Here is a 16113-nt window from a genome sequence, read left to right on the forward strand (position 1 = left end):
ATCTCTTGATCTATGACTTATAAATATATGATCTTTAAACCAAACCATTACATGGTTTAAAAAGATGTCCTAAACATATATAAGCTTCTAATTCAAGATCACATGGTTAGAAATTAACCAAAACATAAATTTAGCCAAGAATATCCACACTTTGGCTTATCTGAATATCTCTTTGCATAAAATTTCAAATATTTGAAACTAACATCAAATATCTTCAAAATAATAATATAACATGTATATAAGATGTTTAAGATCCTCCAATAAAATTATCAAAGTCATTAGAATAGGTTTAGACCACCAAAGAGTTAAACTTTCTCAAAACAGAAACTGTTTTTCCTCTTCCAGTTTCTAAGTTCCTAAATTTAATAAAATATTTCATCAAAACCTTTAATCATGCAAAAATCCTCAACCAATAGTCATATATACATGTTAACAATACTCCATAAAAATTTCGGACCAATATCTATCCATTAGCTTGGTCAAAAACTCCAAACTATAACATATTCTCCAGTTTATCTCCCAGAATGACCTTTCTATAGTTTACACAATATTTGACTGACCAAATGATTTTCAAATAGGGCAAATAAGATATCCATGTAAACTAGACTAAAAAAGGAACAACTTATATGAAGGAGACTTTATGATAAAACACTTACAACAGCTTCGAAATGGGCGTGCAAAAGACCTCCTAAAAGCTGTCCGAGAGAGAGTGTTTGATATTCTTTCAATGGAAAGTGTAAATGAAGATAATTTCGTAGGGAGAGGTGGCTGGAGATACTTATGGATGAGATATGGAAGAGATGAGGCTGGAATTGAGAGTTGAGTGTAGTTTTCTCCTACCCAAAATATCTATAAAAGATTATCTCATAATATTATATCCAATAGTATCTACAAAAAATCAACTTAAGATATTTTTATCTAATAATATCTATAAAAATCAACTCAAAATATTTTTACCTAATAATATTCATGAAAATTACCTCAAGATATTTCTTTTTATCCAATAATATCTACAGTTTTGAACAGACGTTTTGACCGAAAATATGAAAAAATGTTATTGCGCCATAAGACTTTAAATAACCCTCCGAGTCTAATGGCACAAACCATAATACATTTTTACACTTCTAACTATCTTCAATAATCAAAAACACACTTCTGATATCATAGTAAATAATAACACTAACTATGTAGTTAGACAAAAACCTATATGATTAATGGATTCGTGAAAACTTATGGGTTTTCACGAGATTCTTAAAGTTAATAGAAATTTCACAATTAAATTTCTAGCGGGCTATTACACTACCCATCTACCACTCAAGTGCATTTCAAGTTTTTTTATTTTTATTTTCTTTTCTTTTAAGTATTTTTTTAACATCGTTAATCATTAAGAAAAAATTAAAAAAAGTATATAACTTTACTAATACTCACTTTCTTAATTATTAAGTAAAATAAAAAATTAAAAAAATTAAATACAAAACAAGTAATAGATAAGTTATAGTTGAGTAGTAAGAGTATCATTTTCCTTAATTTTTTTAAAAGATAATGTTATGTTACGTAGCGGTGTTGCTTGGTGTGCTTGCACCCCCTTGTCCTGCCGGCCATTCCCAGGCATTGGCCCAGTCCCATGTGGGGCAGGTGGCCCCATCTAGCTGACAGTGGTAGATTGGCCCCTAAGATTGTTTGCCCATGGCAGCTGCTAGGCTTGTTACCATGCCATTAAGAGAGAGATACTTGGGCCCAGTAGGATGGTGAGAAGGAGAGAGATTGGAGATGACGACAAGAAGAAAGGAGAGAGGGGGAAAGAGAGTGAGATCGGCGCGGGGGTGGGGAGGTTTTAAACAAAACCTAATAAGAAACAACATTTTGGAGAATTACGACTTTGTTTTATTAAAGAAAATTTGTGTTTTTAATTATATATACATATATATATTATATGGTGAGCCGGGCAGGACGAAAGGGGTAAATCTCAATTTGATTCAGGCCCAGTCCACGTCTCGTCTCCCAGCACCCAGTTGTATACTGGCAAGGTCCACCTGCATGCCCTCGGTCTGCAAATGGGGTCTCGGCCCAATCATGCAGGGGTCGAATGGGTTGGGCTGAGTGGCAGTGTCCCGCCCAGCCTTATAATGATATGTGATAAGAGGAGATTGGATGAGATTTTGCACCTGCTCCTCGCAGGGATAGCTGCATTGACATCTTGCAGTTCTAGAAACCGAACTTCAAGACTTTTATTTTATTTTTTGCATTAAAAAGATGCACTCTTCATATTTCACATGATCTTCTACAAAAGTTTAATCTGATCAATTCAAATACGAATCCCACGTGGACACAAAATATTGGGAAGGTACAAAGGCAGATATACCCTTAATGATGCCAAGTATCTTACAGAATTTACTTCAATTAGACAAATTTCCAGTCATCTGTCATATACTTCAATTAGACAAATTTCCAGTCATCTGTCATTCCTACTAATGCAAGATGACATTCATGATGTAAGAAACAACGAAACTCTCAGAGTCCCAGACACTTTACAAGCAACTAATCTTTAGCTCATTTTGCACTTCAATCCCCCAAAGCCAGAAGCAACAAACCTGCAGATGCATTCGCATTTCGTTAGTACGAGTTGGGATTTAAACAGAAAATAATATCTATTTTCAAGAAAATTTTCACTGCCAATCCCAACATATTCTAAACATCAAAAGGAAAGAAAATCATTTACTAATTAGTCTCGTTTTCTATTACCAACCAAAAAAAAAAAACAAAAAAAAAAATTGCTTTCATACAATTTTGAGTCTTTGACACATAACGATGCACATTCAAATTCTTACCAATGTAAGAATCTTTGGACCTCTCAAGCATTGGATTATCAATCATTTTTTGAAAAATGGGCACTAAAGGGCTGCTGCATCAATCATCCCAGGCACTATCTGCAGCTCCCTCTCTTTTATTGTTAGAGGCTGCGATCATGAACTTATACTTATCCTCGATGCTTATTGCAGTGGGTCCCATCAGTGAGAGTTTGGACAGGGCAGTTCTTGCTTCTTTCTGTGCAGCTGCTTCTTCTCTCTCCTTCCTTCTTGCAACCTATAAGTTAAGAGCGGAACCTCTAAGCTTCATCAAAACATGAAATAACACCATTTTTTAATTGCTTTCTTTATGGGGGCCACTTTTGGGCACTGATTAAAAAAAATAAAAAATACTTTCCACTTTTGAGCATCAGATTAAAAGCAACAACAGTCGTAATAAGAATATCCACCTTTCCGGTTGCATAAGCCACAGGGTTCCCAGATCCCACATCTGCAATTGCTTTCTTTATATTTGCCACAAGGAACTACAATATGTAATCACACTAGTTAAGAATATGTGACACATACATTCCTAGTAGTAGTCAGAAATGGAAGTAAAAGGCGGATTAGAAAATACCATATCACGATCGGTGAAGAATGAAGTAGCTTGGCCCATTGATCCTGCACGCCCTGTCCTTCCAATCCGGTGCACATAATCTTCCATTGTCTATAATTGAGGCAGCCATAACTGAAGCTTCAGGTTTGCTATTCCACAAGGAAATTAATGACTGAAAAGACCAGGCTAATGAAATGCTAACATATCAATAGCAGAAAGGCTCCATGACCACAAGTTAAGATTCACATCAGATGCTTCTTGTATGCTCAAGAAGATCACTACTGATGGCATCGTGGGTTGCTAGAATGACAATCTACAAACTCAGAACAGTTCCCAAATTTTCAGGCAACCTCCCAAGTACGAGTGACAATTTGTGTTTGTGTCATGCAAGCCATGAATGAACAAGTATATGGGTCAAACTCCTCGACCCTACCAAAAAGGCCAATTTAAATATCAAAGGACACAAATGGCATGACCCACATGACCCATTTAATGGAAAAATCACGTTAGTTTTCCTCGAACATAACCAGTTTATCCAGGTTGAGTTGACCAAATATTTGATCTAACCTAATTAACAAATCTTCATGTTTTATAAGCATAAATTATATGAATTATACATATACAGAAAAACAAATTGGATAATCAATATCCATAACTCTAATTAGTAAACATAACATAATTCTTAACATATATTCAACCAAAAAATTCTTATATGGATCAATGCATGTTTTGCAAGTTAAACCATTTATTAATTGTGTCTAATAAGGCAAACTTGTAATGATCCAAACTCGATTAAAATAAACCCTAACCCTTTGATTTTGTGTCGGGTTCATGTCGGAATCAGCGAATGTGTAAAACATTTCCACCCCATTTCCAATGCATTTTTGTGGAATTCAGATAAAACTCAATGATCAATAACTTTCATTTGCAGCTAAAATTACCTTGGGGAGATCCAAATTTATAACATGAGAAACTCCCGTGACATCCAAACCACGAGATGCAACATCGGTAGCAACCTACAGACAACTCAAGGAGTTCAACAGATAAAAGAATGATTTAAGATGTGGAAGTCCTTAAATGTATTCAAGTAAAAAGAGGGACATATAAAGGAAGGGGATAAGAAAATCGCGCAACATAGAAGGTTCACTCATCTACTTTACATAATTCTTGGCGCAGTTCCCTAATGTAACTGACATAAATAAAGAATGCTTCACTCTAAGATGTTTCAGAACACATACTACTATGACACCTTATGAAGCCTATTCATATATCAAAGATGCTAACAACAATGGTCATTCTCTTCCCAGAAAAACTAATAATGGAAGATTATTATACTTTTCTTTATTTGGTTATTTGGTAAGTAAATAAATCATCAAGAGTATGTGCAAAGAACCAACAGCATCAAGTCATTCTAGCTTTTTGAATTTACTAATTATAAATACCAGCTTTTCAAGATTCAATAAACATCATAGGTATTATATTAACTCATCCAAAGAAAACTAAATGGTAGAAAGTTTTTACTCACAATTTCTTAACTTTTGAGAAAAGCAGTATTTTACAAGGGTATCAAGCATAGGTCCTATGTTCGAACTATAACTCCACCCCCATCTCCCACTTAAAGTGGACAAAAATCCCCAATTAATCAGATTTCATATCCTCTAATGACTCCAAATCATATGGTGTAAATCATACAATTATGAGTTAAAACCATCTCATTTCAACATATCTTGAAGCAGAATGAAACATAAAAATTTGATGGGAGATCAAATGCAGCCTAGAAGTTTCCTGACATTGTAAAGTGTAAAAAAAAAATTAAACTAGTTGAACTTTCAATTGAAATTATCCCAAGCTATGCAGTAACAATTACCAATATTTTTGTAGAGCCATTCCTAAAATCACGTAGAGCAGCCTCTCTTTCGCTCTGATTGCGACCACCATGAAGCGCAACTGCATGTAAGCCTTGCGCTACCAAAGCTTCAGCAACTTCATCACACCTTGTCTACATTTTTTTTTTTTTGATCGGTAATCAAGTAGTTTTATTCATAATAATAGGCAAATCCCAAATCACACCTTGTCTACATGGAGAACCAAAATTAAGCACCAAAGCTTCATGCAACTTATTTACATAACAATGAGACAAATATTTCATCTTTTATTTATTTATAAGCAAGAAATATTTCATCTCTTAGAAATTTTAAAGGTGAATAGCCATATGCAAACTCAAACTTCAAATAAGTCTTTCTACGTTGGAGATCATTTGGATTTGAAATTTCATAAGTACCTGTTTGAACTCTTTCAAGTTTCTTTTTCTTTTTATACATTTGGGTAGGGGGGGTTTCGAATTCCAGACCTCCATTTTGGAGGCTGGAGGTTATGCCAATCAGGCTACAAGCCTTTGGCTGAACTCTTTCAAGTCATTTAGTACATACCCACATAAAAGGGTTATTCAGCACATGAATGCAAGGTAGAAGCTCCAGAAACTAGATATGAACTCACGCTTCGTTACTTTCAAAATTGACAATCAAAAGTTGGCACATACATGCTTTGTGCATAGTTTTGTCAAGATGTAAATGTGTGAATCTTCACAATATGTCTACAGATCATTGGTGCAGGCAAAATACACACAAAAGTGTCATCAAAAGAGCAGTATCGCCTGCTCTAGAAAGCTACATGCAACTACATCAAAGCAAAATACTATAACTTATAAGCTAAAAGATGACATTAACAATGACATAAATAAAGTTAAAAAAAAAAATCATCATACCTTCCTTTCCACAAATACAATAGTTAAAGGAAGCGGATGACCAGATCTTTCAGCTTGTGTTGCCTCCTCTACAAGCAAATCTAGAAGCCTATCAATCTACAACATATTGTACTTTTGTCATCACATTATGTCAAGCCAGAAACTCTACCTAGAAATATCAGATGTGTTTGAAAACAAGGATGCAAACATAAGAGAGTAATGCGAGTAATACAGAATATACTTGTTGAAGGAAAATGACCCATGGAAAGTAAAATCAAGCACAACAGAGACATTCCACCTCTGCCCACCACAAAACCAGGAACAAAATTGTTAACAAAACTCCCTTCAAAATCTATATATCTCAACTCTTAACTTAGTATTGAAATCTCCATTCAGAAAAATTTATATCAAGGAGCATGAGCTTCAAAACTCCCCCCCCCCCCCCCCCCCCCCCCCCGCCCCCAAAAAAAAAAAACCAAAAAAAAGAAAAAGAAAAAGAAAAACAATGGGAGCGCTTTCAGCCAAAATATTGGAAAAGAAAAAGGAACATCAAAGGTAAGAAAGACATTTTGGCTGTGGATCCACATTTTTTTTTTTTGATAAATAAACAAATTTTATTGATCAAAGAAAGGCACAACCTTAATTACAACACTAATGCCCCACCTAAGTACGTACATTAGAGGCAAGAAAATCGTGAAAAGCCATGCTATAGCTATAGCCCATCTACAAAGAGTTCTAAAAAATAAAAGTTTCAGCTCCTCCAATGATACCTTCTCACTGTCAGGAACCTTCTCCAATATTTGAGATACATTTGCTGTTGGGCTACTTACTTTTCCGACCTTCACTTGAACAGGGTTTGTTAAGTACTCCTGTCATGGGGTAAAATAAGGGTTTATTGTGTGAAAGTTCCCCGTAGAAACAAGAAAAGCGAAAAAACAAAAAAAATGCCAACTAGGTACAAAAGAAATTATTGTTCCCAGAGTAAGTTTAAGAATTGAAATTGGGACCTATATGGAAAAACACAAATTCAACCAGCATCATTTCAACATGCCATTCATATTTACGTTCAAAACTTTTTTGCTGAAGTGGTGACTGAGTGGGTTCTGATCATAGGCATAATGCCTGCAATAATAATAGAAAACTAGTAGGGGACTAACCTGCGCTAAAGCTTCAATCTCTGTAGGCATGGTTGCACTAAACAGCAGAGTTTGATGCTTTTCCGGAAGGTTACACATCACCTGAAACAGTAACAACATGGAGTAAAAATGTCTTCTTTGGCAATATTGATGGACTATGTTTAAAAATTATAATGGCGTGGCCATGAAATTCAAGGTTACCAATTTATTGATATTGCATTGACTCAGTTCATACATGATATAGTATGGAAATGTTAGCAGTATGACCTACAGTGACGAACAATTGCTTTGATTTGATAAAAATGCATTATTGTCTACTTAATAAAAAATGCATCATGGTCTAACATATTCATGAAAATTACCATGAGTTTAATCCCATTATCTGAAACCTAAAATCAACGATTATCATGAGAGGCAATGGTGTATATTATCCTAAGAATTTTCACATGAATTATGCAGTTTGTGTCTCGGATTTCTCTACTTGCAACCTATAAAGTAGTTTAGTTCTCCTTGGTTGGCTGGCATGGGCTAAGTACAAATAAATTCACATATATAAATGCACACACATATCTATATATTTTTTGAACATTTGGGATTAAAAAAAAAAACAAAAGAAAAAAAAGAAGAAGAGGATTTACAGTGAATGAACTAAGATGCTACATACCTCTCTAATTTGTGGTTCAAACCCCATATCAAGCATTCTATCAGCTTCATCCAAAACCACAAATGAAACTCTAGAGATGGAAGTGTTCCCTTGCTGTAAATGATCAATAAACCTTCCAGGAGTAGCGACCACAATATCCACTCCTGCCTTTAGCTCAGACCTCTGTTCCAGGAACACAGCCAACCCAACAAAAATTCAAAGTAAGCTATATGCAACCCGTACTTTCCAATGATAATATAGGAGAACATAAAGAAACAGGTCTAATGATCAAATTGATAAAGTTAAGAGATACATTCTACCATTGAACAAGGGCAGAAGGAGAAAAATGGTTAGCAAACACAAAAGCATTAAATGCTCTGATTTATTATTTTTTATTGGAACTAGATGAGTTGAAAACAATAACACACCAAAAAAACCTGTCTCTGCTCACTCACTAAAGCTAGGAATTTAAAGAGTAGAAAGCACAATTCTTTTGCCAAAATTGGTCACCTGATCAGCAATGTTTGTTCCTCCCACAACTATTGCAGTTTTGAGTGAGTCAAGAGATCTACTAAAAGCTTTAACCTGTAAAGAATCATATTAAAGGATGCTCAAAAGGATGACACATTGACACTACAAGCAAAGGCAGGAGTATAAAGTGTGTCCAAAGCATTCCAGCATCAAATAAGAAATCTCAAAAGTAGCACTGATGCTGATATATAGAAAAAGACAATCCCATGTTTGATGTGGGACAATATAAATAATTGGTACAAACAATTCTTATTCTATAATAAAAAGTGGGCTCAAAACCAAAGAAACAGAGTAAATTAAATATGGTGCAATATGCCATATATGCTTGGAAATAATTAGAAAAATGACGAATCATCTGGAAAGTTTTACTCAACCAACTAGTGTGCATTATCATCCAAAGTTCCTTTGTCATCAAATAATTTAAAATTCCCAGAAATTGTCCAATAATCCTCAAATTTCTATGGACTACTTAAGCAAAGATTTTTTTTTTATTAGTACCAGGTGTCATAGAACAAAGTCTCGACTAGTTTTGTGGTGCACAAACTCTCGACAAGGAGTTTCCTGTAAGTTCACTTCGAGTAATTCAGGAGGAAATTCCTTCCGTCCGAATACTCCTAGAAATTGTTAGCACTCAAGATAATTCAAACCTTAGAGACCTAGAGGGATCATACCACTAGGACTAAGGCCCTGCCACTTGAGCCAACCCTTAGGGGTTTACTTAAGCAAAGATAACGCAGTGCGACATGCACCTAAGAACTTAAAAAAAAAAGCAATGGCAAAACTCAGAGGAATAATCAGAGATTTATCCTTGTAATCAATCTTCTGTAGCAGAACAGCGATCTCACCTCTTTTTCTATTTGCTGGGCAAGCTCTCTAGTAGGAGCCAGTACCAATGCCAAAGGTCCATCACCACGGCGAACTGGAGCTTGAGCCAGGCAATGCTGCATTAAATTGAAAAATCATTAAAAAATGAACTGCAAAACAAGGCATGAAGTAGAAGACAACCACTTAGCAGGCTAAATGTCCAAATCCCTGACCAAAAAATAAATGAGGAATTATCATATGAGCATATCAAATGTCATGACCTAAGACCTGTATCATCGGAATGGAAAATGCAGCTGTTTTGCCACTTCCTGTTTCAGCACAACCCAACAAATCCCTTCCACTGAGAGCAACTGGCATGGCCTGAGCTTGAATCGAAGTAGGCGTGGTGTATTCATGAAATGCTATATCCTTCATGATGCTAGGATCCAAACACTGAAAATATAGAAACACATATAATTTCTTAAACTCCACGTGCACTAACTAGACCGGTTGGAGTGAGATGTAAAAACACAAATATTACCATATCCGTAAAAGACTCAACGGGTGCAGGAGCGGGAGAGGAGTCCAAAGCGACAGTAACATCAACGTTGAGCCGCAAACGGACGTTTTCGACCTGTATATGTAAAAACGGTTTCAGCAATCAACTTGAGCCATTTGTGAACATTTCAAAAACCAAAAAGATTAGAAAGAAGTATCAACGTATTACTTGCAATGTCGCGCACAAAAATGGAAAAAATACATTTATTCAAACAAATAAATACGAATCAATTGAATATAAGAAATTTCGAACAGTTTATCATTATATTTCGAAGCCATTACACATATGATATTTAATAATGATGAACCTAAAGTTCGACGCTTTAGAATGAATAAAGTACATTGATAACATGCACATTGTCTATACCTCAACCAAAACAGTGACACAAGTGTTGGAAAAATAAACAACCAAACAAATGAATTACAAAGGGAAACACTAAACAAATTAACGCCGATTCGAAGCGTTTCCAGCTAAAAGATAGACTCGGAAACAGCAATTCACTATAAAAGCTACGGAAGAAGCACCAAATTCCAAAAAGGTTAGGGAAAATGAAGCAAGAAAAGCAGAGAACCTGTTCCGGCTTCATGCGTAGAACACGTTCGGAGGGATTCCAGTGAGGGAAAACGGGTTCGGGAACGGCGAGACGGAGAGAACGTGAGCTTTGACGAAAGTCAGTGGAGGACTTGGAGAGCTTGCTCCGGTCAGCGTCTAGGGTAAGAGACGAAGTTCCGGTGGTACTGGCGGTCGAGCCCAAGCTCCTGAGGTGAGGAGGCACGTACGACATCGTTCTTCTCTGTTGCCTGTACGGAAGGTTTCTCTCAGAGAGAGAGAGAGAGAGAGAGGAGAGAGGGAGAGACGGTAGAGTGAAGTCTCAGGTTACGGTAGTGTGAGGTGTATGTCAACGAGAGGTTCGTCTCAGCAACAAAAAAGAGATATACCGATTTGAACTTTGTCTCTGAACTTGGGCCAAGGCGGACTTCAGATTCATTTTGGTCTTAACGGGCTTTAAGCAAAGGCCCGACTATGTGGCCCAAAATAGCTAACTATCTCTCTTTTCTGATCCAGCAAACGAATTCCGTTAAAGGATTTAGGCTTGCATCCTCATTTGAATTTGAAAAATATTTTATCTTATTTTATTTTATCTTATTATTAAAAAAATTTTAAATTTTCACATAAAATATAATAAATAATTAAATTTTTTCAAATCTTAATTCAACTTTTTTAAATCCCAAAACGATAATAATATTTTTTTAAAAATTTTAATAATATTTTATTCAATTTTTATCTTTTATCTAAAATTATTTCATCTTATCTCTAAATCCAAACCAATCCTTAAAAATGTAATATTACTATATTTATCATCTCAAAGTCTCGCGATTGACACGTTACATTTGAAGTAGTTTCTGATATTAATAAATTAAAGAAAAACAACTTAGAATTTCATTTAAATTAGTATGATTAGAATAATAAAATTCATATACAAATAACATTTATCAATTAGGGAAAATGTGAATGGTATTCCTCACCACTATCAGTCTATTTAAAATTGAGTCGAAAAGGGAGATGGAAATGAATGCGTATGCAACTATAATGAATATACTACTTATAAATAGTGATTTATTGGGAATGGCTACATTATGTTTGTGCTTGTTTTGGTTGTTACCAAATATGCAATGAGAAAGATGGCTCCCTACCTTGGTTGCTGCATGGAATCAAAAGGTAGGTTTCACCTTCATGGACAGGGAAAGGATGTCCCATTGAAAAGGGACATGAATTTCAAAGGATGAAGTTAGTATTTCTATTTAGGGGTTGAATTATTGTTAATATTTGAGTAAGAAAAATGATATTTGTAATTATAAGGCGTGTAAATTTCGTGTATTTTTTTAAAAAAAAGATGGGTCTACTCTTTATCAAAAGTAATGCACGCATTACAAGAAAAACGACCTTTTGAAATTGGTTGTTAATAGTCTTTTCATCGCTATAAATTAGCCGTAAAATGCCATTTTTCTTGTAGTGACGGGATTTGCATATTCTAAAACTAAATTTAACATTACTCTTTAAGTAATGATATAATCTTTTCTCAAAAACTATATATCCAAAAGAATGAAAAAGAAATTATGCTAATTATACTCGACGCTCTTGTAGCGAATGTAAATAATTAATTATCATATTTACAATCACAACTCGAAATAAAAATTTTAATTATGATTAGATGACATAGCTTCATATGTCAATTACATAATATCTAAAAATTTAACATAATCTTCATAACTCAAAAATAATGTTAAAAAAAAAATCTTTTTTTAGTTATTATATGATAATCAAAATATTAATTACCAACAATACAACAAAACGAGTTGTACTAATTCTGGAATAATAATAAGTAAAATTAAATATAAGAATTAAGCAAGTAAAGAAATAATAGAAAAGTCCAAAGATATTAAAAGGAAAATCCATAGTTTTATTCATTTTTCTTTCTTATGTCTTTTTAGGCTGTTACTGCTTTCAGCTTTACTTGGGTACCTAAGTATTTTTTTTTTTATAATTCTTTTATTAAGAAGAAAAATTCTATTCATCATCCATATATCACACATTATTTTTAAATTTTTAATTTTTTTTCCTATTAAATGTATAGTGTATGGATGACGAGTAGAATAACTCAATTAGCTTAGGATCAATAAAAAAAAAAGTGCGGTGTGTAGTGTGATGAGTAGCAAAACTCTATTAAGAATAACTGGTGGCCGGCCAGTAAAAGTAGATTTAAAAAAAAATGATAAAATTGGTTTTTAAAAGTTATATACAAACTCTTTATAATGCGAAATATTTTAAATATAAAGAAATTCGATAAAAGTAAATTTATAAATTGACGTAGTTTGATATGATACGTTGGTTTGTAAAATTGCTTTTATTATAAAATAGACCTAACATGTTATGTATTATATAAAGTCATATTAATTGGTAAGTTTATTTTTGTATAATTTCTATATAGTTATAGTACTTTTCATTTAGAATAATCATTCCTTTTATCTATGGAAGTAATATCTATTCCTCATGTTGAAGGTCAATATTTATTTCCATAAAATGATTATTCCTTATCTTAAAAAATAACCAAACAAAGACAGAAGGGTACTCTATTTTAGTGGGAAATATTGATTATGGTACGATTTAAATTAAGTAGAATTGGGACTTTAGTTGACGGGTCCTCTCTCTTTTGGGGTAAGGTTGTTTCTCTCTAGACAGAGGAGAGTCTACTAGCTTGAAGAGGGTATCATGGCGGATGACTTGACAAGGCAATGGGAAAGTTTCAAGCTTACATAATATGAGAGTAAAGAGATGGTTCTACCATTTGTTACCATGGAGAAGGCAAGTACTGCTTACTAGCCATGATCATAGCAGAGAAATCTATTAACAAAGAGGCTTTCAAAAATACTATGATCAAAGTTTGGAGGAGTGAGAGTTGGATTCAATTCTCTGAAGTTGGTGATAACAGATTTTTGATCGAGTTCAATAAGGATAAGGTAGACAACAAGTGATCAAAGGAAAGCTTGGTCCTTTGATAGATGGCTTTTGTGCCTACATGCTTTTGAAGGTAATATGTCCATCACTGATATCTAGTTCACTAGGGAGGAATTTTGGCTTCAAGTGCATAACATGCCTCTGGGCACTATGACAGAAGATATAGGTAATCAGATTGGCAGAAATGTGGGTAAGGTGGTGAAAGTTCATTCTGATGAAAGAGGCATTGGATGAGGTAAGTTCCTGAGAATTAGATTCGAAATGGACATTATCAAGGCCCTTATGAGTGGTATGTTCCTTTCTGTTGATGGAATGAAGACTTGGGTGAAGTTTAAATATGAAAGGCTCTCGACTTTTTGTTTAGAGTGTGGAGTTATTAAGCATAGTGGTAAGTCATATCCGTCCACATCGAATGAGACCTCACAGAACCAATATGGGGTTTGGTTAAGGCACTTGCTACAAAAGAGGGTGAAATAAACCAGAAAAGATATGGTTCATATCCCTTTCAATAGTCGAGTAATGAAGATCATGCATGGAGGAAAGGTGGAGAGGTCAGCGATGAAGTTATTTAGGAAAGGCAGAATCTCAGGAAGGAATTATGGAAGCTATCAATGCAAGTGAGCCAATTCAAAAAGATTTTACGTTTATGGCAGGAGTGCAACCTTCTTTGGTAACTGACGCACATTTAGTGGAGTCCATATGGCAACCATTGTTAAGTCTCAAAAGGAATATGTCATGCTTATTGCATTGGAAGGAGGCATGTGTCATCCAAAATCAACGGCAGATTCTGTCTCTACAAGGAAAGGCCAACATAGAAGTCCACCTAGACCTAGTCGACCCAAAAGATACAGCTCACCTAAGATTCTTGAGTCTAATTCTGATTTGATGGACCAGATTAGTTCTCTTGATCAATTCCTCATATAGATCAGGCCCAAGCTTTGGCAACTTCAAAGAAGAGGGCCTCTTGGAAAAGAAGAGCTCAAGAGAAGTGCTAGGATGCTCTTGTTGAAGACTGAGGGAAGGGAGGCAGCTCCTAATATCAGTAAAAAGAGAGGCAGTCTTTGTTTAAAGGAAAATGAAGGCATTTCCCAAGGAATTGGGACTTTAGTTATATAATCAATATCTAATAGTTTAGATCGTACCATTCTACTTATTTTCCAGTCATATTAGTGTCAACCAGTGCAACATCAAGAGCACAAAGTGATTGATAACTTAAAAGAAAAATTATTCGTATAAACCCTAAACAGACAAATTTCGTGCAATCTATTTTATAAAAAAATTGGATACTATTCTGCAAAAGTGAAAAATATTTTCTTTTTTAGTGGGATTTACATTTTTACAAACAGCCATTGTGTGACTTGTCTATTTATAATTTGTACCTAGTATTACTAAATCTAAAAAGACCACGTGTGATTTCAAAGAAATTGATATAATCCAAAGTAATTGTTTTAATTAAGGTTTATCTAATGTCCAACATAGAAAAAGAAATCATGAATGTCCAATATATATCCCCTAGCACATACAATTTGGTGAGGCAATAAAAGGGAACAATTGACACAAAGGTGACGTGGAGAAATGTGGACGAAAGAAGTTGGGGGAGGTGGAGGTAGCTTTAACGTTAAAAATCAGGCTAGTTGTGGTGGCTTTGTTTGAGGGAAGGTTGGTAAGTGGTGGTGCCATGTGTTCCACGTCCCTTTTCATGGTAGTAGGTAAGGAAGGTTAGCCTTTTGAACTCGTCTTTCCCTTTCATGTTCCATATCCCTATCCCTAGGATATTTTGAATCTTTTACGTACCTTGATTATATTATTATTTATTTATAAATATTTTATTCACAAAAATAATTATATAAAAATAATTTTATAAATAAAAATAATTTTATGTAATTTATCAGATTATAAAATTATTTTTATTATAAAATGGATCTAACAGATCACATGAAATCATAGTATTTATAAATTTATTTTTATAAAATCTTTTTGTGTATGTAGTCATCCTCTATTTTTATTTTTTTTTAAGAACTTAATTTATTTCAGCCTTTTGGCTTGTACTGTTCATCTCTCTAAAGAGAAACAGTCATGAAATGGCAAAAAGTAGACATTTTAGTGATGTCATGGATTTTGGACGACATGGTTCCCTATTTAAGATTTGGCTTTAAAGGATTTATTGGATATAAAACCTTAGCGAGATGTAAGCTTTACTATTCTTTTTCTTTTAATTTGTAATTATTAAAATTATAATAATATTCCAATGAAGATTTGGCAATAAGTCAGTGTCATGTTATTTTTTTTATTATATATAAGAAATGATAATGTGCTGTCCCAAGTGTACCGCTCAATTCTTTTGTTCATTAATTTAATTTTTTTACTTAATGATTAAAGAAGTGAATTTTAATATATTGGTGTATTTGTTTTATTTTTTAAAAATATTTAAATTTATTAAAAAATAGAAAAAAAAAATTTAAATTGTATTAAGCGATCAGTTGTCATTACTAAATGGTAGCCTAGCATGACCCTTTTTTTATATCTTAAAAAGTAAGACTAACTAATAATGCCACGCATAAGGAAAATAATAATTGAATAGTATAGTGGGCTGATTTTAATGATTAGGATGTAAAATATAAAATTGAAAAATATTGGAAATGCTCATTCTATATCTTGTAATTTTCAGTCAAATTTGTTGATGCAGCAGCACACGTTAAGTGGTTTCATATATCAATTTTAAGTAAAAAAAATAAAAAATCACTTAAAATATATCTTAAGAAATAATAAAATTGAAGAT

The 16113-nt window shown here is 33.8% G+C and overlaps 1 protein-coding gene across 1 annotated transcript; it reads right to left on the reverse strand.

Moving 5' to 3' along the window:
• Positions 1 to 2279: 2279 nt before the first annotated feature.
• Positions 2280 to 10733, reverse strand: LOC122294733 (DEAD-box ATP-dependent RNA helicase 52A-like). Its single transcript, XM_043103657.1, has 15 exons — positions 10390 to 10733; positions 9801 to 9893; positions 9548 to 9712; positions 9301 to 9396; positions 8435 to 8509; positions 7946 to 8107; positions 7303 to 7383; positions 6916 to 7014; positions 6167 to 6262; positions 5270 to 5401; positions 4344 to 4418; positions 3424 to 3513; positions 3257 to 3331; positions 2829 to 3084; positions 2280 to 2591 (listed from the first exon to the last, which is right to left on the reverse strand). The coding sequence occupies exons 1-14, from the start codon at positions 10600 to 10602 to the stop codon at positions 2908 to 2910; spliced, it is 1629 nt and encodes a 542-aa protein (XP_042959591.1). The 5' UTR covers positions 10603 to 10733; the 3' UTR covers positions 2280 to 2591; positions 2829 to 2907.
• Between the last annotated feature and the right edge of the window lie 5380 nt (positions 10734 to 16113).

Source organism: Carya illinoinensis, chromosome 14 (genome assembly GCF_018687715.1).
Source record: "Carya illinoinensis cultivar Pawnee chromosome 14, C.illinoinensisPawnee_v1, whole genome shotgun sequence".
NCBI classification, from domain to species: Eukaryota; Viridiplantae; Streptophyta; class Magnoliopsida; order Fagales; family Juglandaceae; genus Carya; species Carya illinoinensis.

Excerpts from the sequence above, each read along its gene's own strand:
- LOC122294733 (XM_043103657.1), bottom strand. The coding sequence starts at position 10,602 with ATGTCGTACGTGCCTCCTCACCTCAGGAGCTTGGGCTCGACCGCCAGT. Across the intron at positions 6,263-6,915 it reads AGGTTCCTGACAGTGAGAAG|ATTGATAGGCTTCTAGATTT; the intron begins GTATCATTGGAG and ends AATATGTTGTAG. Across the intron at positions 5,402-6,166 it reads TTGTATTTGTGGAAAGGAAG|ACAAGGTGTGATGAAGTTGC; the intron begins GTATGATGATTT and ends AAAAAAATGTAG.